The sequence below is a fragment of the Pyrgilauda ruficollis genome, unplaced genomic scaffold, assembly GCF_017590135.1.
Source record: "Pyrgilauda ruficollis isolate IOZ18807 unplaced genomic scaffold, ASM1759013v1 scaffold64, whole genome shotgun sequence".
Lineage (NCBI taxonomy): Eukaryota > Metazoa > Chordata > Aves > Passeriformes > Passeridae > Pyrgilauda > Pyrgilauda ruficollis.
In genome coordinates, this window is record NW_024528155.1 from 504,027 (window position 1) to 529,258 (window position 25,232).

Sequence of the window (25,232 nt, forward strand, 5' to 3'; positions counted from 1 at the left end):
AATGGAAAACCACCAGAGGTTAGTGATATCTTACAATCTCTTCATTTTGCTCCACAGATCAATCTCTGAAGAGCGGTAGGGGAAGGATGTGTTCAAAGCGGCACTGGCCAGTACTCCAGAGAAAGAGCCTCACAGAATATTCGTGAAAGATACTCTGGCTTATGTGTCTCATTAATTTCTATACGGTGTGATACACAACCAGAACAGGGTCTACCGATCATTGTGGTTTTGCAGCGCAGTTTATACAGGTGAGCAGGGACATATAAGTGCCTTTTCCCGATTTGGCGACATTTACACAACACTGTCCTTCCATAGCTTCATTCCTTAGTCCAAACCAAGCCATGTACAATCCAGACACGCCAAATCGGTCACTTAACAGTACAGGGGTTGTACAGTGTCACCCCTCCAATAATGACTTTTATCAGCAGGGACTGTGTGTTGTCTTCTTCAATGAGTCAGCTAGGAGAAGTGTTTCCTTTTTGGGGGCTGCTTTGGCGGGTTTTGACCTTTTCCCCATCAGACCTGGTGCCACCTGTCCCGCTCCCGAGGACAACGGCGGGGGGCTCCGGGGAGAGACAGCGCCGCGCACCCTCTGGGAGACACAGCACAGTGCTCTCGCCCTCAGGGGCCTTCGGGCGCCAAGGCGGGGGGAGAGCATCTCCCCCGAGGAAGCCGCCCGGCCTCCACCGCCCCCAGCAGCGCGGGCGGTGGGCGCTCCTCCCCTGGCCCCGCTGTCCGGGGCCGTGCCGGGGCGGGGGCAGGCGGCGGTGGCGGTAGCGGCTGCGGCAGCTCCGGGAGCTGGAGGGACGGGGCCGGGCGGCCGGCGGCCGCCGCGCTCGCCTGACCTGCGTGTCCCGCTGGCCGCGCCGGGCTGCCCCGAAGGATGTCCGCCCAGTCCAAGGGGACCGCATCCTCCTCCTCCTCGCCGTCCGAGGGGCCGCCGGCAGCCTCCAAAGCCAAGGTGAAAGAGCAGATCAAGATCATCGTGGAGGATTTGGAATTAGTCCTGGGGGACCTGAAAGATGTCGCCAAGGAACTTAAGGAGGTGAGAACGAAAGGCTGCGCGGTCGGATCCCCCGTCTGCCCCGTATGGGGCAAGCGCCCCATCGCCCGCAGGCAGGGATCCGGCTTGCTCCGGAGCTCTGCTGCCGCCCCCAGGCTCCTTTTACCGCTTCTTCACCGCGGGTCGAGCAACTGGTGTCCAGGTTGGGCACGGGGCAGCTCCCAGCCGTGCCCCAGGGCGGGCGGCTGGGCATCGCCGCGCTGCCCGGCGTCCCGGAAGGGGCTGGAGCCCCGTGTCCCGAGTGCCGTGCGCCCCGGGACCGCCAGTGCTCCCCGCGAATGTGAGGCGGCTCTACTCGGGCACTTCCCACCTCAGGGCACCCCTCAGAGTTTATATTTTCCCCGGGGGGAGCCTCTCCTGAGAGGTCTCTGCTGGGCGAGGGTGTTCTGGGGAGCTACGGGACCCGCAGCACTGCCCGGTTCCGGGCTGAGCCGCGCCGGCGTCCCGGCGGTGGGAGAGGAGTCAGGAACGAACCCGCTGCCGCCCCAGCGAGTTTAAGTTTTGGGCTGCGCGGTGCAGCGCCGTGCTCGGCCCGAGCAGCAGCAGCAGCAGCAGCAGCAGCAGCGGCAGCAGCAGCAGCAGCAGCGGCGGCAGCAGCAGCGGCGGCAGCAGCAGCCCCGCTCGCACCTGCCCGGCCGCGGGGCTGAGCGGCCCCGGACCCCGCGCACCGCCGCCCTTGGCGCGGCTGCACCGGCGCGGCCAAGTCTGCTTCAGCCTCTGCAGCCTGCTTCTCCGGCAGCTGAGAGCCCTGCTTATCGGCCCTATCTGGCAAGATTGCCCTCGCAATCTCTCTCTTGCTGGTGGCGAGTGTCATCTCCTCTAGGTTAATCTGCAGGCAGAGTGCGATTACCGCCGGCATGTTCGTAAGCAGGGAAATGCAGTAGCTGAAGGAAAAGAATTTGGCTGTCCTTTTGGAGATTTCCTCGTTATCTTGATTTTGCTACACAACTGGTCGACAGATGGTTGGATTATGCACCAAAATTCAAGTCCAGAATCTCTGTGTATTGCTTTATAATCCTATATTTGACATTTATAATAAGCTTCGGTTTTTTGCCATCATATATTAGTTTTCTATTTTAACAACATTGTCAACAAGTTTCTTTCAACAGTCTTTTGCCATCTGAGGCAGTCTGAAATTCACCCAGTGCTTTGTTTAATGTTGAAAGATGTATAAACACACGGCTCACTAATCACAGCTGTTAGGCTCTTTTTTCAGCCACAATTCCAGGTTCCTCCTTTTTTTTTTTTTTTTTTTTTTTTTTAATATATCTATAATTTCTCTTTCTCTTAATGTGCTGCTGTCTATGCTTTGTAATTTTTGAGGTATTTTGAAATGGAAATAATATTTATAGAGCAGCTCTTTAAACGTTTCTAAGACTGATAGCGTAAACTGGCTTCTGTTGCTGCAGAAGCACATTTTCAGGACCTGGAAAGGATGCAATGTGTTCTGTCCCATGAATGTAAATCGTTCCCTGCACGTAATCAGTCCTAGCTTTCTTCTAGTGAGCAGACAGGATCGCTGTAAGTGGAGATCGTATATCATCATTTACTGTGGCATGTTTTATCTAAGCAAACTTGTCCGTTCTGGTTGACTGCATCTGCAAAAGAGAACTGGATTTACCTCTGCTTGATAGGGAAACCTGTAGAGAAATGGAGCTGTAACTCTGTTAAGTACTGTGTACCTGTTGAAGGATTGCCAATAGCATGTTTTGAGAAAATAAAGGTATTTTTATAAAAAGGGTAGTTAAATCTTGTTTCTGACTACACATGAGGTTTTTAGTAATGCTTTTCACCAAATATGCCTTGCAAAGGTGGTAGCTCTGATACTCCAGCAAATATGAGTTGCATACATATACATCTGCTTCATTGCGATATTATCATTATGTGTTAAATACACTTTGTGTGACACTTATTTTGGAAAGTCTGCAAAAGTTTGCCACCTTTAGTTGGTCTGCCTTTATAGGATGGGCTGTATCTGCACAAAAACTCTTGACATAACTGCAATGTATATTTTTTATGTAAAAGTGAGTTAATTGGTGATATTATAAGCTGATAACCAGTCTCTTTCACAGGTTGTTTGTAGGTGTTAGGAAGGAATGACAGGCTCTTCGTTAAAGCTTACAGGAAGTTAGTCTACAGTCAGTTTAGGTGTATTACACATAGAAATATGTCTGCTTCATTTAGGTTCCCTACTGTAGGACCAGTCAAAATGATGAAATAGGGGATGTAAGTTCACACTTTCCATTTTCACTGCAAATTCTGTATTTCTGGAAATGTTGCTGCCTTTTTTTTTTTTTTTTTTTTTTTTTCCCCAGGGTGTTTGCTGCAACCCAGCTGTTGAGCTGCAACCTTTTCTGTTACTTTTTTTTTTTTTTTTTTTTTTTTTATATCTAAAATTTTTAATGAGTAATATTGTATACTAGAAACAGGGTTTCATTTTTTTATTACTATTTTAAAAGTTTTCATTCTGCTGCAGTGGTAGGGCATGAAGGTTTTTTAGCCCTTTTTTTGTGTAGTTCAAGTAATATTTATTTAGTTGTAGTATAGAATATAAAATGGTACTGTAATTTTTTTTTTTTGCGATTTACATAATTTTTAAGACACTTTATTTTCTTTTCATCCCTACATATTTGTTACCCTTAAATATAAATTATGATTATTCTTAATGGAGCACTTAATTATTGTAATAGACTTCATGACTACCTTTCAGTCTTCTTTTTTAAGATTCATAGTCAAAGTACTGTCAAAATGAAACACCATTTTGTTGCTTCAAAATGAACTGCTCTGTAGCAGTAAGTAACATTGCTGTACAGCACTTGTATGTGTTGCTACATTTAGCTTGTTATGCTTTACTTACATGAATATATTTGCATCTGCCCTTTGTTCTGAACCTTTTTCTGATTGGTTCTTGAGCATTTTTTAATGCTTTTAAAAAGAGGAGATTGAGGGGTGAAGAGAGGATGGCATGTTAAACCCAGGTGGGCAAACCATGAAGTTTATAAATGTTCTCTAGAAGCATGTGACTAAATCACGCAGATTAAAACAAATACATTTTAACAGTTACTGTGTCTCAGAAGTGAAACATCCCTTTCTTCCTTCCCTCTCTCCCCCTTATTTATTGTTCTGGTCTGATTAGGTTAAGGTAACCACAGAAGATTAAGGGTAGAGCAGGGGGGTAACTGGATGGAGCAGTGTTGAGTCCAGAGTCTGAGCTGGTGTAAGGCTAGCCTTCTCTAGAGTGCTGTTCATTTAGGAGAGGCTTGGATGGACCCTTTTGTCTCCTTGCGTGGGTGTGTAGCAACAACGGGATGTGGTTGTGCATTGAGAAATGGATTTGAAATGGTTTAAGTTGCTGCTATTTGATGAATATTCCAAAGAAAAATCAAAGGGTTGCCAGAGGATTGAGTAACACTTTCTATTCCTTTAGTCCAGACTATTTCAAAATTATGTTGGTGGAGCCTTAAATTTTGGTTCTCCTCCAGAGGATTGAATAAAAGACCTTTTTCACTGGAGTTTGTATAGAAAGATGGTTATTATTAAGTCTTCTTTTGTAACTACTTATCTGTCTGGTACCTAAGTAATGTACTGCTGGAAATCAAAAGATGTGTGCTAATTAAACTATTGTAAAATGCATGATGTAGCCCTCTGATTACTTCAGAAGGGATTGTAGGGGATGTACATGTACACCTGTGGACAGCAGGGCACAGAGATTTATATAACCTTATAATGATAATATAATTTTTAAACCTTCCTTGAATTCACATTTTATGGTAATGTTGCACATTTCTGTAGTCTTGTGCTTGTTTTCATGAAGGAAATACTTAACTAAATAATTTGATAAATACTTTTTGTAATAATAAAAATTCATCTTGCAGAACAAATTCCTGGAAGTTATGTGTGAGACATTTGCATAGCTTTTAATTGGCTAAATATGCTCCAACCTTTTATCGAAAGGAAGCAGCTGTGTAGCTATTACCAGTGTTTGGAGTACTCCAAAATGGAGGTGCAGGGGAAACAGAAGCCCTCACAGGCACTGTATGTACATCAGTGAATTTCCAGTCATTTGAATCTACCTCCTCTGCTTTAAATCCTGTGAAAATGTCTTGCTGACAGAATGAGTACATAATTTTCTGTCATCTAACTGATGTGTTTATTTTCTGTAAAGGTATGATCTATATAATTTGGGCATTACTTAATAAATATGTTCTAAGTGATGATGAGGCTAGCAGATACCAACCCCCTCCCCCAAAACACCATGACAAAGTTCGTTATAGGATAAATGACCTGATTCCATAAGCAGGCCACTCATCGCTCTCTTAAGTGAAGGGTGGCCATGTGTTCTGTGGTTTTGATTTCTGGATCAGGACTGCAGAAGTGTATTACAATTTCAACCACCAGTTTTTTCCATTCTATTTCTGGTTTTGTGTTCTGGTAACTATCCAGATGGCAGAAGGTACTTCAAGTTCTTGCCTGTTAAACCAGAAACTAGGAGGTGTCAGGTCCACCAAGAGGACTGGAGCAGCGATACTCAATCACGTATGAGTATCTCTAATGTGCAGGCAGTGCAAGCACCAATATAAAAATGTTTTGGGTTCCTATTGCTGCATGAAGATGAGGCGGGGAGTTATTACAGCATAGGTGTGGGAAATACAATATAGAAACATAAGGATAGGTAGAAAAATAGCAAAACATTTTAATCCATTCCTTCTTCTCCTGATTCTTGCCTCTTTGGATTCTGTTCAGGTGTCAAGAACCTGCCACTCTTTTCTGCTAGGTAGTGGCAGTTGGAGCTTTTTGTGCATGTGTTCCTACAGTTAGAGATCCAATTAAATGCAGATGCCCTACTTATACCTGGATGAGGGATGCAGGCCCTCTTAACAGTGTTCCTTCTGGAGTCTTTTCTTCCGTGCATACACTGTCTGTGTATGCAGATCCTGGTCAGTAAGGTGTGTGAGGGACTGAAGCATTTTTGTAATTTTTTTTGCTGTGGCTGTGATTGGGATCCAGTTCATGTACCAGGGTCAAAGTGTTGCATGAATAAAGGCAGTTGCCATTCCAAAACTTGCTAATCTCTCCATTAACAGATTTTTTTTTTCTGCTTTATTATTGCACATATTCCTTTGTGCCTGATACAATCAGGTACTGTACCTGGATGTTTGACTGCAAAAGATGATTAATTATGTAAGAGAAGCACAGCACAGCAACTTTATTGTGATATGCCCAGGGGTCCAAAGAGGGCCATAAATAGTCATTGCAGATAACTGTATTGTATTTTTTCTTGCCATTTATTTCTTGTGTTCTGTGAAGCATTTATACAGTTATAGACAATAAAACCTGCAATGAACTAAGGTAAAACTCTTACACTAGTAGTCTCAATTAAACTAATGGAGCTAAAAGGTAGCTGTGAACCTGGAAAAACCCCATGTATTAGGGTGGTCAGAAACATTTATATGCTGATGCATGACAGGGTGAGGTTGCTCCGCATCTTGATTTGTAACCATGTCTACCAAGAGTCAGTAATTGCATTGTGTAACCCCATGAAAAGAATACCTATAGGGAGTTGCTTATTGATATCAAGATACTCGACAGAGGGAAGCATGCTGCTAATTTGTGCTACCTATTTTATGTTTAAACTCATGTCAGCTACTTCATTCCTTATATGTAATACTGAGCTCTTGATAGCAATGTGTATTGTGCAGTCAGGAGCTAAATAGAGCATATATAAATTCAGTTTTCAAATAAAAACAGTAGCACAGTGGAAATATGTATGTTTTTGTATAATTTGAGTTTCACACAGTCTATGCACTGCTGACCGTGATGCGGAAAACAGAAATAGTGAGGCACAAACTTCAGTCTGTTGCAGTCTGTTGCAATTTTTTCCATTGACTTTGGAAGGAAGAAAGCTAAGTTTGAATGATGGAAATGTTGCTTAATTTTTATTTAAATTCAAAATTTAGAGAATTTATTTGCTGCTACGAGTGCATTATGCAACATCAATGACTTGGTTGAGCAGCATCATTGAAGCTTTGAAGATTTTTGACGTTTTTCTTCTGGCAATGATACAATGTTTCTATTCAGATTACTCACCTTGGACAAAGTTCTGGAATACCCCTCCTACTTCCAGTAAAAGAATTCCAGCCAAATTACTGCATATGTTGTACACATGTGTTGTGTATAGCTAATTAGTATCACTCTTGGGAGAACTGTGGGAGAGGTGCAGATGTTGTCCCTGAGTTTAGAGTGGTTTCCCACAGTGCCTCTTCCAAAACACCTTTGTGAATGAGCATCACTACTCTCTTCCAATTTTCATTCCTTTTAGGGTTGCAAAATATTGATGGCTCATAGTCTTTTCTTAATGTTGTACTTAAGAAAAAACGTTTAGTTCTTTTTTCAGCAAAAAGCTAAATGTTCAATAACCTCACAGGGTAGCTCATGTGTATCTTGTGAAGGTTGCTCTCCCTTTTTCCTGCTTCAGCAGAGGTTGCTGCTGTGAGACAGAGAGAGTAAAAGGGTCTAATTTGCAAATGGACTGCTTTCTTTCCCACACAGCCTGTGTCTGACAGCCATGCAGATTACCTCTAACCTAGTTACCTATTTGTAGACAGGGTTTTATTTTTCTTTAGTAGTAGTTGGGCTTTTTGTTTGTTTGTTTGTTTGTTTTTAATAGAAACAACAAGTTGCAGTTAATGTATATTGTTTTCTTGATGAGAAAAATGCTGCGTCTTATTTAGGTATGAATGTGTGATAAAGGACTACAGCCTATACATACCTCCTAATTACAGCTCCTGTCCATCTCTACACAAAATTGACTGGTCATTCTTGGTGCTGTGACCTGCAGTGCTTCAAAATGCCATTTATTATTGTACCCAGGGGAAGAAGAAAAGCAGACCCTGTGGGAAGGCTGACAAAATCCTCCAGCAGGTCTCTCCCTACAGCTTCCCTCTGTCAGGTTGTGTGTGTTGGATGAGTGGCATGACAGGGCTTTTAGTTTGGAATTGTTGCAGTACAGCTGATGGGAGGCAGTGAGGAGCAATTGCCTCTGAACAGCAGTAATACCATCAGTTGTTGCTTCTGCAGCAAGATGTAGTGTGTTCATGCGTCTTGAAAGGTTAACGAACCCATCCGTTGTTTCATGCAGCATGTGCCACATTGCATTATGAAGACTGAGAGCACTGATGTTGAATCATTTCCAGATTTCATTGAAGATTATTTATAAGTAATGTGAAAAATCCTGTAGTTTTAAAACACTTTTAATTTTTTCCCCTTACTTTTTTTTTTTTTGATAAATCCACAGTCATTATTCTAGTGTTGTGCCCATGGTGATATTATGTTCTTCTGTTTGTTATGGTCTTTGACTGAAGAGCTTCAAGGTAGAGTCAGAGTAAGACATCCTTACTTGCAGTGCAATCATTTGCCTTGTAGGTAGGAGAAGAATATTAAACTTAACACCTAAGAAAACAGTGTGAGAAGTTTATTATGTATTTATTAAGTTTATTAGGTGAGATGAGCTGTGGCAGGTTCCTAGACTTCTAGGGATACCAAAAACTTGATTTGAGCTTTTCATTCAGCTGCAAAACATGAGATAAGTGTACCAAAATTTTGGTATCTACTGGCACTTCATACTTTACTGGAAATGTCACTGTGTTAAAGCAGGCAGCTAATGTGGCCTAAAAGATGTAGAGTCTATAAACTTAAAGTAAAAGCATTAAGAAATTGTTTGGACTTGCTTCTCCATTATAATTTATTGGTTCATATCCATGTGTCCTTTCTGTATAAAATTATATGTGAAAATATGAAGCATCAAGGTCAGTATGTTTTTTTTTTTTCTTCACTTCAATGTAATGAAACAAAGTGTAATTCTTTATTTCTGTGCTTTTTCATTGAGATTTTCAGCTGAATGACTGAATAAATAAATAACTGAAAGTTCAGTAGTTATTGGAGAAAAAGTTGGAACAGATATTTTATTTCTTAATACAGAGCTACAGACTGGTTCAGATTCAAAAGAGCCCCCTAGAAATTGTGGAAATTTTCCATTCAAGAGTCAACTAGAGCAGGTTGCTTAGAATCTTGTTCTTGAATATCTTCAAGGATGGTGGCTCCATAACCTTTTTGGACTACCTGTTTCAGCGTTGAATCGCCCTGTTTTTGGTCTTGTGTTTAGGTTGAATTTCCTGTATTTCTAATTGTCCTCCTTGTTTTCTCCTTTATTCTTTCTAATCAAGTATGTAGCGTGTGCTCCAGCCCCTTCCAACCCCTTTTCTGCACTAGCTCTGTTATGTTCAGATCTGTCTTGTGCTTGGGAGTCTGGACCTGCACACAGTATTTCAGATTTAGATTAAAAAAAATCAGGTATACACATTTAGTAAAAATGCTAGGCCACAAATATTTGCTTCTGCCAAGAAATATTTCTTTAGCTGAAATTTTAAAATTAGTAGGAGAATATATAGTGTACTTTTTCATCAAAGTTCCAGTCATAAGTGGTTGTGTACTTCTCACTGCCTGTGGATCTGAAAACAGATTTTATTAAATTTCAGACAGAATAATAAACAACAGATTTGCAGTATAGCTCCCTATATGAATGTAGCAGGTGCATACACCAAGGGCTTGGAGCTGGTGTTTGAGAGTGCAGCCACTGGAGTCTCTGTGTCATGTCAGGGAGGGCTGCAGCCCCTTCTGCTTTTATAGGAATGCTACCACTCTCATAACATCTCTACACTAAACTGTGATATATGCTTTTCCTCACCTTCAAATGAAATTGTCCAGGCAAATGCAATGTAATGATTCAAGTTAACTTTGTGAACAATTCAGATTAATTTTGTCTCTCTGCTTAATTTTCACTTTCATTTTCACTCTACTAATCTCATAGTAATCCTTCCATTCCTCTGAGGTTCTTTGTTTTCTTTTCCTAGCCCTTTTCCTCTTTCTCCCTCATAATAGGTTCAGGTGTTAGTGTAACTTTATTTACCTCACTGCTAGGAGCTGTCAGACGTCATCTGTGTTCTTAAACATTAGAGTGCTTGTCTCTCCCCTCTTGAAAGTTGACGCACAAAAGTCAATATCAGAGTTTCAAGATAGTCCTGAAATTTTCAGGTGACTCTGACATTTATCTTAGAATCTCAGTTGTTCTTCTCTCGCATCTTCTGCATGCTACTAGGAGATTGTTATGTGTAGGCTCATTGTTAGTAATTTTTTTAGCTCAGTTTCTAATCTGATGTGAAAATGTTTCTAATCTAATGTGAAAGTGAAAGCTGTTGTTTGAATTCAAGTTAACTGGTTGTTATTACAGCAGCAAAAGCCATCCATGATAGATTAGGTTAACATTGTTTCCTAAAGTTTGCTTGATCTTTTCTCAAAATACTACATAACTGTTCCCTTAAATAAATAATTTTCTGTTACCAACTAAACTGTACTTTATTCTCTGCATGTTTTTGCTGACGATTGCAGAGACGCTTAGATGAGGTAAGTTCATCATAGCAGATTCTTCCTACTAAAGAAAAAAATCATAAAAAATAATGCTTGAATTGTAAGGACTTAAATCATATACAAGCATTTATTTTGCTAGAAGTCTTAAATCTTAGCAAGCAGAATGTTTTCTGATGTGATACAGCTTTGATTTTGATAGAGCTGTACTATCTTGTATTAGCTTGGCTGTTATCCTTAAACAGTGGCAGTCATTCCAGACATTTGATGTATATATTTGTATGCAAAGTTGGTGTCTTGAATTCACAAGCCTAATTTTAGGAGAAATCAGAACCCCAGTAATGTGTATTAATTGAAATGATAAAGTTTCCATTCTTTTATTTAAGCCTGAAATTCATGTCATACAAAAGAATTGTAGTCTAAGACTGATTAAAGCTATACATACATAGAAATTTTATATTTAATATCAGGTAACTTAGGAAATGCTGTTTAAAAAAAATCTAAAAATATCTTGTACATTTTAAAAGTTCTTAAAGGTAGTTTTGAAACTTTCTGTTCAATAATGAATCTTTTCTGAGTGTTCGTGGCAAGATTGCAAGAGGTTTTGCAAGGATTACAAGAGGTATGATCCTCATAGAAGAAAACAGAGTGTATTTCAATGAATGACAGCTGTGTACTATTTCTAGGAGCTGAGCACTTGGCAGGCGTCATGAATATCTACTTCAAGAATTAAAAAGAAATACATCAGCTCTATCAAAGTCAGAGTTTATTCAGTGTGCATCATCTTAGAAACAGAAGCTACTTTATGATAATTTCAACAGAATATTTAATTTACCTAGTTATTTTTCCCATAATCTGGTAGTCTTCTAAAAGTTTATACCTGGCTTAGAATAGAAAATGTTTCTAAATTTGTATGTTCAACAGATATTAGTCAATCAGGGGCATAAAACAGGGTACTAAGATAAAAATTCAGTGACTAACCCTCTGGATTTATTCTTTCTTTGGGAAAATGTAAGTAAACTTGATGTGATTCTTCGTATTATGGAGTCAAATGTAGTTAATAATAACCTGTTATGAAGAAAGGAAGATCTTGTAGGTCTTGTGAATAATGCTAAATGTGAAATGGGCTTTTGTTTAGGTTTCACGGATTCTGACAGTGACATCTCATGTTTTAGGAGTGACACCCTGGTGTTGTGTGACAGCTTTTCAAATGGCTTTTGGTTTTTTTTATCACAATCTTTTGGAAGAGTGGCAAGGCCCAGAGGGAATTTGAAACATTGTTGATCCTTAATTTTCTAAAAATCAAGCTTTCTTATAATAACAACTTGTTTTGTACAGGCGGAGTACTTCTGCCATGTTCATCTATTATTTCTCAGTTTAATTTACTAACCAAGAATGGGACATCATTTTTGTCACTCTGAATTACAGATATGATATGTCTTCCTTAAATGCATGATTTCTTGTACTTAGTGAAACAAAGTTGTCTGTTACATAAATGTTGGTACACTGCAATTAAATCTTGATCAAGTGGATTTTATAATATTGAATGTCTATTTTGAACAGATTAAATTGTTTCCTTGCTTATTGTACAGTAACTATAGACATGCAACACTTCTATGAGAATTCTTCCTTGAAGAATGTAGTATTAAACTGGTAGCCTGTGTGGCTAGGAGACAAGACATCAGCATTTTGCTTTCTCCTGGTGTAGTGCTCTAGCAGGTGTGTGTGTCTTTAAGGTTTTCTTCCAGTGGAGGAGATATTTTATGAGACTTCACATGCTTCTTACTGCAGATTGCCATTTAATGCAGACAGGAAGTTTAGTACTATGTTTTTGTGGCTGGAAACTGTTTAATCTAGGCCAATAATTCCATTGGATAAACAAACAAATAATGACAAATAACAATGCCAAGATTGTTGCAGTTTCTTTTTGCTAATGTTGCCACTCAGCTCTGGTAGCTCTTGAATATTTCCTCATGTAGTTGTTCATGTACGTTAGTACCTTAGTACCTTAGTAAAGAACTTTTGAAATTTTTTTTAAAATTTTATTTATTTGGTAGACTTTTTCCACTTGATGAAAAAGATCTTTTCTAGCTCTATTTTACTTGAGTTGTTCTTCACAACATGTGTGCAATACTGTAGGTGAGATCTAATCAGAACTTTGCCGTAACTGTATTTTGCTAGATTCTGAAGTTTCATTTTTATTTGGTGAGAAATTGCCCTGTGGCAGCCATTCCATGATGAACCCTCTGCAAAGAGCTCTATGAATTTCTTGACTTCCAGTCTGTAGCACAAAGATACTCAGTTTCTCCTCATGTTTATGGTAATGCACAAGGGGAATTTTTTTCCACTTCTAAGTATCTGAGAGATTTGCTTCATGCCTTGTGTATTGTCTATTAGCTCTCCCACATCAGCAAATTTACTGTGAGCATTTGCAACTTTTGTGACACGGTAATTAATAAAAATAGTGTATGACATCTGCCAAAGTCTGGTTAAAGAGTTCCGTTACTGTTTCTTCATGACCCACATCTACTGCTTGTTGCATATCTGGAAAACAAATTAACTATAAAGTGATCAGCAATCTATCTGGACTTCTCTTTTCAGGGAGTGCATAATTAAATTGTAGAAAATGTTGCTGCTATGCAATATAAAGAAATATGAGTTTTTATCCATTGAAGATGAGAGCAGACAAAATTAAGGACAGGAAAGCCATAGAAAAGCATCTAAAGCCATAGAAAAGCATCTCTGTTCTTCAGCATCTCCTTCTACCTAGACTTAGTAAAGCCTTTGATGCTGTCACCCACAGGATTTTCCTGGAAAAACTGGCTTCTGTCACTCTGCAGTGAGTGTACTGATTGATGGGTAAAAAACTGGCTGGATGGCTGGGCCCAGGGAGAGGTGATAAATGAAATTACTGGTGGCCCATCAACAGTGGAGTTCCCCAGGGCTCAGTGATGGGGCTGCTCCTGTTTAATGGCTTCTGTCAACATCTGTATTTTTTAAATGCAAGACCTCTTTATGTTTAAGGCTTTAAAATGTTTTCTTTATTTCCATCTAAGTGTGTTAATCTACTGTTATTATGTGCCAGGGTTTCTATGATTACTTTTTTTACAGGGTCTGAAATGGTCTGTGTGTGTATAATCTTTTATTGAAGCAGGATTTGAGAAGGATTTGTCTGCTTTCACCTCAGGAATACTTGTGTGCTACCATTAGCAGTGGAAATGTTGCAGGTGTAAATGGACGTATTTGGAGTTGGGAAATGCCAATACCAGTGAATGAGTACTTTACTGGACAATGAAGTAGATTCTGTGGACGAAGTTCAAAGACTTCTAATTACCAAGCATTTTTATGAAACAATGATTACAATCCTGTGGTGTTATTAAATTACTGTTCCAGCAATATATATTAGAGAAGTTGAGCTTGCAAGGAGATGAGTTGAAAAAGGCAAGAAAAAAGTGAAGGAAACTGTTGTTGGTCTACAGAATCTGGGCAGTGTTTGTATGGTCTGGCAAGGAAATCTGAAATGTTAGGACCACAACCTCAGAAAGATTTTCACTGAAGTTTATCCTCACTATTTGTTATCCTTGCTATTCTTATTTTTTTTCCTACTTCCTGTAAAAACTTTCTCTCCATAATCATGAATTGCCACTTTTATTTTCATGAAAGAATATGCCCACTTTTTTCCACATTGGTAGTCATCTACTATTATTTATAGGCCTATGTTTCTATTTCTTTTGGGATTCTTTTGTCAATATTTTGCTTTTTGGATATTCAAATGTCACATTCTCTTGCATATTGCATCATTAGGAAAGCATATATTGTGGTTCTGAATTTTCTCTATTTTTTCATACCATGGTTATTTTCCAAAAGCATATTTCAAAATGCCTTTTTCTCTTCTCCCTCTCCTTTCTCCCTCTATCTTAGAGTAAACAAGTGCTACTTACAAGACTTAAATTCTGTCCTTATTCTAAGATAACGTAATTGTTCTAAACATTAGTTGTCCTGTCTTGTTTTGTTTTGTGGCAACACCTTAATACTCTCATCAGGACAGTTAACTTTCACAAAGTTCCCTGTCTTCCTGGAGGGTTAGGTTTCATTTGGTGTGAAACCATGGGCACTGAGTCCTGCTGGGACTAGAGTTTCCTGTCTAATAATTTTTCCCCATTTCCAGTCTCTCCAGTCTTCTGGCCTTTATTTCAGGCTCTGGGAAATGTTATATCAGCATACTCCATTAAAAGTAAGAGTAGTAGTAGTTGACTACAGCAATTTAAGTGGTGTTCTTCTGTAAGGAAGTAACATTAAGAATTTGCCTTTGCATGTTGGCACAAACCTACTCTATCTGTGAAGTAAAATAGTGTCAGAAGGACCAATTTACTGTAGAACACTGTATGTTCATGTCAAAGGGGCACTGTCCAGAATGGCCGGGTACTTTTGCAAATGCACAAAATGCCATTCTGGAGAGTTTACTTGGTTTTGTTAATTTATTTTTGCTTTGAAGACAAATATAATGTTGTAGACACTGTAACACATCACTAGCTGCCAGATGCTTTCCATTATAAAATGCCACCTTCAATTATTTTGTTAAGGTCAAATAGTTCAGACAGAATTTTTCAATGCTGAGTTCTGTATCATGCTGTTACTATCTTTTTTAAGAAACCCTTTATTTTAGACTAAGTAGATGATCTTCTTCAGAGCAGTAAGCCTGGGAAAACATCATAGTTTTGATCATGCTTGTCATCTTCATGCTTGAAAGCTTTCCCCCCACCCCCAGCCCCCTGCTGCTTCCTTTCTGTACTCTAGCAAAGAAGTCTAGCCTTTGCTAGTGTAGTTTTTTGATCACAGAAGCCGTCTGACATGACCAGGGGATGTAAATGTTCCCTCTGAGCTGCTGTAACAAGATTCCTTTTTGTCCCCTCCTCTCCTGAGTAGGCCATGCTACCATGCTAGGCTAAGTTGGTGGAGAGATGCATACCTCCAATGAAAGGAGAAGGTTGAGGATAAACTGGGCTAAATTTTGTTATGCACCTAAATTGCATGTACAGTTTGTATTTGCATAAGGAAAGGTTGTCATAGAGGGGTGGAAAAATGACTGTAAATGAGACACCAATACAATAGTAAAGTGATGACCAGAGGTGTGCATGCTACATAGCTCTAGGAAGAAGTCTGACTGGAAATTTGAGGGTTTTGAGTGGAATCAGTGTACTAAAGTCCCTTTTCTTCAGAGTGCTGAATTAAAGACTCCCGGTATCCTGGATTTTCTCAGACCTTGACCTGTGAGTGAAACCCTCTAGTAAAAGGTGCCTCAATCTTTCAGATCCCTCATATCATGAGTGTCAGTTCTCTTGTTTCATGGTGTACCAGTGGTCTTATGGCAATCTGCAAGACACAGCTATCAGCGTAGTATCAAATGATGGAGTTGGTCTTTTTCTCTATTTTAGTTTGCATTTTAAACTAGGAGATGCAATATAAACTTAGGTTATGTATTCTTAAAATGGTTTCTTAATTAGTTTTGATGGAGTTTTCAGTTGCATTCCCATAGCTGTTTTATGTAAGACTGCCTTACTCAGTGTATTTTGTGATGGTTTGTGCTTACTAATTAGCTGTGTGATACTATGCCACTATAATTATTTGGTGTGATAGCCCTACCTTATACATAGCATGACATTCAGGGCTTTTCTGAATGAAGAATTAATTCTCTATTGGCCTTTTCTGTTACAAATGTCACTGTGGTGCTAGAAACTCTCATAAATGTTTAATGAGTTTATTTTTATAATACATTTATGAGGTGAGGGGGTTCTATCTTCAGTTCACAGATATAAGACTGGAGGGTGGCAAATATAAATCAGTAAGCACCTTATTTTTCTGTGTATTAAGGACTTTAAGGATCTCCTTACATCAGCTGAAATAGGTTTATCATTGACAAATCAGAAAATAAGAAACACACATCTGCAAGATAGGTACAATTTTTATGTCAGTTACATCCTATGGTACCACTAAGCTGTGTGACAGAGGCAGGGGTAGGATCAGTGTATTTTTGAAGTTTATTGAATTGGCTGCTGGATCCTGCTACTGGATCCCTGCCATCTTTTACAGATTTTTAAAGTCTCTTTTGCTTTTGTATCTTCCAAAACAATAATTCAGAGCTCTCTTATGGAAAGATATTGCTTTAGTCTCAGGCCAGCTTGACTTTTGACAAGCTTGACATTGGTCTTATTTGAAAGTCCTAAGTCTGGACCACACGTACATGTGCCAGGAGCTCCAGCTAAAATTCTAGGGGCCATTTTGTTTATCTGAATTTATGCCCCAGTATTTAAGGTTTAGACTCCAGTAGACAGGACACTGAAGGCATGCCAAATTTTACTAATTAAGTGATCCAGGAAAACTGAAACATACATAATGGAAACCAACATGTAAAACCAAATCCCTGACTGAAATGAGGCTGTGAAGAAGTGTAATAGTTTGTCTATCTGTTAACTATTTTCAGCTGAAGCATTGTTGAAATCAGTATGCATGAGAGGAGACAGTACCACCAAAAAGCCAACTGTATTTTCTGGAGGAGATTTCACCTTTCTATTTAAACAATCTGGTGTAATGGAAGATGCCCTGCGAATGGTCTCTTCCAAACCATTCTGAGATTCTGTGATTGTCTTTTCATTATTCTGTGTTCTCAGAATCTTTTTCAGAGAAGGATCTTGTAGTGCTCATGTAATGTTCACTGATCTCAAAGGCATCAGGTATAAGCAGATAGCTATTTTTAAAGTATTTCTGAACCTGAGGAGTCTAATCAGGCTATGGCAGTATATTCAATTGTAGTTGAATAAAGTAACTGCAAATATTACTTTTAAATTATCTGAATTGCTTAGTTTTACTAAATCAACATTTTGTCCTGCTGGTATATAATTTTTTCTCTGTAGTCTAAATTATATAAATCTGCTTATTTAAATTTCAGTCCTGTTTTATCTTATTTCTCAAAGATAATATAAAATATTTTCATAAAAAATGTATCATGCTCTTGACAAAATGTGCTCTGATTTTACCTTGCTAACTAGATCAATAATCACCTTCAATCATGCTATGACACTCAAAGAGAATATTTTATTCCTTCCTTATGGATGATCTTGGTCCCTTTCAGAAGAAAAGTTTTTAAAAAACGTGCTATTTGCTTGTGCTTCATTATAGCATGTACTGTGAAAACTGACTGGCTACACTTTTTTATTCACTTTTTTATGGTAATTTTAATTAAGGAAAGGTATCAAGGAGCTAAGGTAGATGCTTTTTAAATTTTAAATTGAAATCCTTGGGAAAACTAAGCATATTGGAAAAAGGAAAAACTTTCTATTGGTGAACTATGTAACACACTCTAAGTTATTTCCATGATACATTTGGTTTCCATGCAGTGTACTTTTTATGTAGTAAAAGGACACCAAAAATGAAGATTTTTTATCTCTGGTAGTCCCTTATTTCTTTCACTGAATAATACTAACATTTTATTTATTTTTATAAAGGCAGTGAAGCTTCTGGTGTAATACACTGTCAGGAAAGACACTGTTTACGTATTGCTCCAAACTGGTTTTCAGTCCTGAATTTTGTTGCAGTATAGGCCAGAAGTCAGTGATGTATTATTTTGTTTCACATATGTTGCATGCCTCTTCACAGCTTGGAAATAAGGGAAAAGGAGGGTTTTTTTTCCTAAGTTTATGTTATATTTAGAGGTGACAAATTGCTAGCTTACATATAGCTAAAATTATGCCTAAGTCAGCAGTTGAAACTGAGAAACAGATTATATTGTTATTGTGTTGACTTTTATATAGCTTTTGTGTTTTTAGGTTATGGTTTTTAAGCAAAACAGAGTTTAGCACAGCTTTGATATGCATGTACTGCTGGCTGTTCTTTGTATACACACATGTACAAGTACACCGTCATACTTGTTTGGTTTCTTTTAAACATTTCTTTCAAACTGGATCCTTTAGTAACCTTTCTGCATAATCACTGTGACGCTGTTCAAGGTCTGGCACATTCAGAGCACATTTTTCAACTTTCTTGCTTGACTGTTGATGTCCTTCCATTGCATGTGCATCTGTTCAGATGCTAGGAAGACCATCTTTGCAGTTTCATTACCTGAAAAAGAATTAGTTTTAAATTCAGTGGGAAATAGGAATTGTTGTTATAGCAAACATACAAGACAAGCCCTGGCTCTGGCTCTAAACATGATCTTCAATAAATTCTTCTCTTGAAAACGATTTTACTATCTAAATGTGGTTTTAAATTTGAACCTAAACTCTGAAGTTAATAATTTTTCCTTGGTTGACCTAGTTTTGTGTTTTATTACAAGAACAGTGCACCTGGAAATACCTCCTGAAAAAGGATTTTGTAAATTAAATGCTGTGTAACATTATAGCTTAAACTCAGCTCTGCATCTGTGCACTTGGTTTCGCTGTATTTCATGACCTCACCAGGGTGTTGTAAAAATAACTGCGGTGAAGATTGTTAAATGCCTATATATTATAGTAATAGGAGCCATGTAAGTGCCTAAGATAGATAGATAGACAGATAGCATTAGTACATTAGAGGTTTCTCTGAGAACACTAACCAGATTAAGTGCCAGTGTTCTCCTATGCAGCAATGTTAATTGCCAATTTTTGGCAGTTGTACAGGCGCTAATTACTTTTTAATAGAACCAAAGGAAGAAAATTTCCCACTAAGCTTTTATGGATAATTATTGCAATTTTTTTCCTTCCAGGAGCTTGAAACTTTGCTCTTACAGCTTCCATCAGATCTGTCTTGCAGATAAATGGTAGCATTACAGCACATGCAAGATTGTGTTCTATAGCTTTATACCATCCCTGTCTGCCTTATAAATGACGCCATTTAGAACCTTCTCCTCCCTATCAGAATAGTTTCAAACTCTTCAAACAGAGCATTTGTACAAATAACACATAAAGACATTGTTTTGTCTTGTTCAGATGCATAGTGTATTTACACAGTGCATTACATAACAGCTGCATCTGTAGGGTCTTTCCACTGTAAATAGAGCTTTTGAAGCAAAGCTTCACAACCATGAGGAATAAATATAGAGTGTGCTGAATTTAATGTGCTGAATTTTCCAGTGTCTGTTAACTTTCTACGGCTCATTCTCTCCTTAGGTATTGATGTTTTGTTCAAAATAAAAAGAAGAAGTCATTGGATGAATGCTCTGAGAAATACAAGATATACGCAAGATGCTAAGCATTAAACCATATCAAAAGGTGAATGTGTGATTGCAGTTGGACTGCAACAGTATTGGTATTATCTGATGTCATCCTTCTGTCAAGAGTTTGTCACAGTTCACTGGGATTTTGTTGTAGCACTCATATTTCGTAGTTTTCATAAACCAATATGTCATGCCTTTTTTGTGGTAAAGAGGCTAAACACTTGTGGTTTGGCTGCAAAACCCCAGTGTGGCTTCAGTATTCCTCATGCGTAAAGTATCCATGTTGGGCCCAGTCCTGCTTAGTATCTTTATTGGTGATCTGTATGGGGAGATTGAGCCCACCATCAGCAGATTTGCAGATGACACCAGGCTGGAGGAAAGTGTTGATCTATTGCAGGGTAGGAGCGTGGATGGATGGAATGTAGGAGAATAGAGATAGTGATGAAGGTAATCTCACCCCTAAGGAGTTTACAGCTGAATTAGGAACAGGCCTGCCCTTAATAGGCCACAGCTAGATCCAATTAGGATGGGTGTTGTAAAAGAGCAGGTTGGCTGGTCGGGAAGTTAGATGGAGTTTGTTGGATGTGCTGTGAGGAAGAAGAAGGAGTCAGTGCTGTGAGGAGCTGCTCATGAGACATCACCTAGAAGGTATGGAGCTTTTGCAATAAGATGACAACATAGGAGGGCTCTGCAGAGCGACCTGGACAGGCTGGGTCATTGGGCTCAGTCCAGCAACATGAGCTTTAGCAAGACTGAGTGATGACTTCCCGTGCTGCAGTCTGGGGACAGAGCAGCTGGACAGCGGCCTGGCAGAGGGGACCTGTGTGCCCTGATTATCCTGACTGATCATGAGCCAGCAGTGCGCCCAGGTGGCAGCAAGGCCAGTGGCAACCTGGCCTGTATCAGCAGTAGTGTGGCCAGCAGGAGCAGGGAAGCCATTCTTCCCTTATACTCAGTGCTGATGAGGCCCTACCTCAAGTGCTGTATCCAGTTTTGGGACTCTTGATTCAGGAAGCACATTGAGGTGTTGGAGCTCGTCCAGAGAAGCTGGGGAAGGATCTGGACCACAAATCCAATAAGGAGCAGCTGAGGGAAAAAATGTCTGAATCCAAACTGTGACCTAACACCACTTTGTCAACTAGGCCACTGAGTGCCACATCTGGGTTCTTCTTAAACACCTCCCAGGGACAGTGACTTCACCACCTCCCTGGACAGTCCATTCAGTCACCCTTTCAGTGAAGAAATTCTTCCTAATGTCCAATGTAAATCTTTCCTGAGGACTGTGTCTCCTTGTCCTCTAGCTGGTTGCCTGGGAGAAGAGACCAACCCCCATCTGGCTACAGCCTCTTTTCACATAGTTGTTGAGAGTGATAAGGTCTCCCCTGAGTCTCCTTTTCACCAGGCTAAACACCCCTCAGAGATCTTTTCCAGCCTAGTTGATTCTCTGATCAGGTCTTCAACCTTAGGAGGTTCCTTGAAGGGCGGCACCTTTAAAGAGATTTAAATAAACACAAATTTAAGAAGCTATTGAGGTTTGTACTGGTCAAGTTCTAGTATGTTATCAGAACACCATTAAGATAAAAGGTGTATATAAAAGCAAGTGTTTTTGTGGTTTCTGGGCAAGTAGGGACAGGGTATCCCAATCCATCCACTCAGTGATGATTGATGCAGTGTTCACACAGTTGTCCTGTATTTGGCTCCCAAATACAGCTCTGACAAGTCTGACTGTTTGAAAGATTGTCAGAATTTGGAATTTTTTTTTTCCTTTTTATTCTCACCATAATAATTATCCAACTAGAAGAATCAGAGGAGAGCCACTATTTATACATGAAGTATTAATAATAAGGATTTTGTTCTTAATGTTGTTATATGCAATAATTCCAACCTATACACCTTAAATTTTAAATTGCATCATAATATGAAATCATGATTACAGAGTAAGAAACTTATGTTTTAATTTCAAAAATAATTTTGATGTTAGCGAGGTTGAAGCAATGTTTGCTTAGAGACCCATTAAAAAGATGTTTGTGTGTATATCAGGGTGATGTGTTTGTAATGTAGTGTGTACTCGTTCTCTTTTCTAGTGCTAGTTGGTTTGCATTAATTGTTCCCCACTGCTTCCTTTTCCCTTTCTATGTGCTTACAATTATGAAAAAACCTCATCAAAGCAAACAAAAAAAAATCACTTTCTTTCATAGTCACCTTTGCATCCCAAACCATCTTTTTTCGCTGTCCTTAGAACTTAGTGATTGAATAGTCAGTATCACAAACCTTGCTTACAGTACTTTGTATGGCATTCATTTGCACATTTCAGGGGTTTTAAAACTGTAGCTGCTTATGGTTTTGATCAAGATGAAAATTGTGTATTCTCTTAAAACTTAATAAAATAAATAAAAATGCAAGTTACAAAGTTTGTTTTGCTTTCTGAATTTCTTGTCAGAATGACACTATTGTAATCAGTTTGTATTGAAGTATTTTTTAGTGTTTTAGGTTAGTTATTCAGACAGATGGAGTCAAATGAATATAGGGAAGGATCAGGAGCAGCATGGACAGATATAGCTTCTATGGAAAAGGAGATACTCTTAATGGCTGGAATAGGTGGAGGGTAGCTGAAATACCTGTGTGAAGTTACCATCAGCTTTGGGTGTAACGAAGTTGACTGCTTCCCTCATCTCCTAGTGGTAAAAACAACTACAGATGGTTCAAAGACATGATTTGAATAACCAATGCAGGACTGTTGGGAAGATGTGTAAATCTAAAAAGCTTCATTTTCCAAGATCAGCCAGACATAGACATGGAGCAGGAAAGCATAAAAACCTGTCAAAACAGACAGATACAAGAATTAATGTAAAACAGAGGATGAAGAAGGATACTCCTTATAAATCACTCTACGTCTTGTAGCATCTTAATCCAAAACTCTCATTAATATCTGGATGTTGGCCTAAATGGCTAGCACAGGGACCAATAATGGTATCATCCTCAGAAGCTGTCTTCCCATAACTTGTAATTCCTTAATGGAATATTGCAGACTGCTGATATATGTAGAAGTTTATTTCTCAGGAAAAAATTCTGACTGTGTGATCAGTGCCCACAGTTGGATGTAGTCCAAGGCACTCCTTTCAGTTCCAGGCACTCAAATCATGGAGCCTCATTAGAGCCATCCTTCTGTAAAGTACCAGATCTACTGATGCCACTGTTCTGCCACTTTTCCTGCAGTCTGTGTGTGGAACGGGGTACATGAGGAAATTTGCTATATTTCTTATGTAACACTTTAGATGTTTATTTGCCATTAATATACAACAGATTTTTTGATGTGTTTTTGGAAGTAGGATTCCCTTCTACTTTCAGAAACTTTGGGATGCAGAAGGGCCTTAATTCTCTACCACTACTGTTTCAGACATGAGTTTGTCATTAATTTGAGGCTGAATTCAAAGGCAGTTTGTTTTAAGTTCCAGTAAAGATATGAACCAGCTTATAGTTCTTAGAAGGAAGGATTTCTTACAGTAGTAAAATGCGGGAGTTTGTCACACATGGAATTTTAAGCCTGTAGGTAACATCAAAGTAAGGACAGGGGTTATGTTTCAATAACTAACACAGTTTTCTAAATCTGTGACTAATTCATTAGAACCCACCAGCACAGGAAAGTCTACACTGCTGATGCCAAGTCTAAAGAAACCCTCACAGTAGTGCTAGAATTGACTGTGTTTCTGCTAATAGATACTACATTCTCCTTTTCTTTACAGTTGTAAATTTATTAGGTATAAATCTGCTGTATTTTTTTTAAATTATAATTTCAGTGAATTTTGTGAGAAGAGAATTAAAAATGTAAAATAATTTTGTAGTCAGAAGTCTTTTTTGATGGTTCAAAATCTTTGTTTCTCTGGTTTTGATGATAACTACAAATTTTGTGATGAGGCAGCCACTTGTGGACTGTTCTTTAAAAGACCCTTGATTAGATTTAGTCTTCCTAATTTTATCTCATTAAGTGCTAAATACTTTGTCTCTAGTGATTGTTTAACAGTCTGGATGATTTAGATTGTATAGTTAGTCTTTTTTGGCCCTTGCTTGAGATAAGAGAATTACAATGGCTGTAGAGCTATCAGATTTTTTCAAATGACAGTTCAATTTTAAGGCAATACTGAAATTACTTTATTTCAAGCCTTGTGAAATATTTTCCCTTTGAAAATACAATAATTTATTCTATAAAAGTTAAAATGCTAAGAATGCTGTAAAAATATTTTCTGGGGATTTCTTTTTTTATTCTTGCATTGTTCTGATGACATGTTCTGTTCAAGTAAGTCTACTTGACTGAGAAAGGGAACAGTCTTTGGGGGTTGACCTTGGGAAGCTGTTAGCTGCTCTGTCACTCTTCCTCTTCACCAGGACAGGAGAGACAATAAGATGGAAAAGCTTGTGGATCAAGATGGGAAGAGCAAGTCACTCAGCAGTTAACATCACAGACAAGATCTAAACAGACTTGGGAAAAATAATTTAATTTCTTTCCAATTGAAAATGTAGAGTAGGATTGTCAGAAACAAAGGTAAAACCTAAACCACCTCTCCCTTCCCAAACAGCTTCACTCCCAGCTATTCTATATCCTCCCTCCAAGTGGTGCGGGGGGGGGTTGGTAATGGGATTGTAGTCAATTCCTAATTTGTCGTTCCTGTCTCCTTGTGCACTTCCCTTGCTCCTGCTTGCGTCTTTGTCATGGGAGGCAGACCTTCAGAAGCAGACTGCTTCAGCAAGGGTTCCCCATGGGTCATGGGTCCTGCCAGAAAACCTGCTCCTGTGTGGGCTGCAGACTGCAGCTCTTGCTGAGACCCTTCTCTGGCATGGGGTTGCTGTGGGTTGAAGCTTCCTCCAGGGCTTTACCAGCTGGGATCCTCCTGCAGATGGGTCTCAGCTCCACCGTGGGCCTCTGTGTGCTGCAGGTTCCAGTTGCCTCACCATAGTCTATGTGATGGGCTGCAGGGAATTCTCAGATCCAGCACATAGAACACCTCCTTTCAGCAGGACCCATAGTGATAGGATAAGGGGTTTAAACTAAAGAAGGTAAATTTTGACTAGGTGTAAGGAAGGAGTTTTTCACACGAGGATGGTTAAACAATGGGACAGGTTTTTCAGAGAGGTGGTAGATGCCTCATTTCTGTAAACATTCATCGTCAGGTATGAAGAGGCTCTGAGCAATCTGTCCTAGTTGAAGATATGTCTGGTCATTTCAGGATAGTTGGACTAGCTGACCTTTAAAGGTGTCTTTTGACAATTGGTGATTCCATGATCTTGGCTTCCAAGCTTAGCTGTGCGCTGTGGTGGGCCTGCTGGAGGAGCTGAGCTGGCATAGTCTCTGCTCACAGGGGCCACCCTACAGCTCACCTGCCAGCACCTGGGCAGCTGGCACAGCACAGAGGCTAAATCAAGTGTACACCTGAACAGGGGGTGCCTCTGATTGACAGCACACCCTGATACTGAAGGCAAGATGTGTTGTCAGAATTAGGAGACATGAAACTGTTCCAGACTGGAAGTTCCACTGGTGACTTCGGAATAGGTAAATGCTGTAATTGT

The 25,232-nt window shown here is 39.3% G+C and overlaps 1 protein-coding gene across 2 annotated transcripts in view; it reads left to right on the forward strand.

Moving 5' to 3' along the window:
- Positions 1–772: 772 nt before the first annotated feature.
- PRR16 (proline rich 16) overlaps positions 773–25,232 on the forward strand; it is a 139,082-nt gene continuing 114,622 nt past the window's right edge. For both annotated transcript variants that reach the window (XR_005956525.1, XM_041484146.1), the window contains exon 1: positions 773–1,045. Coding sequence is in view for 1 of the 2 variants with exons in the window: in XM_041484146.1 (XP_041340080.1) it covers positions 884–1,045 (162 nt within the window). In the remaining variant the exon portion in view is untranslated. The remainder of the gene's footprint in view (positions 1,046–25,232) is intronic.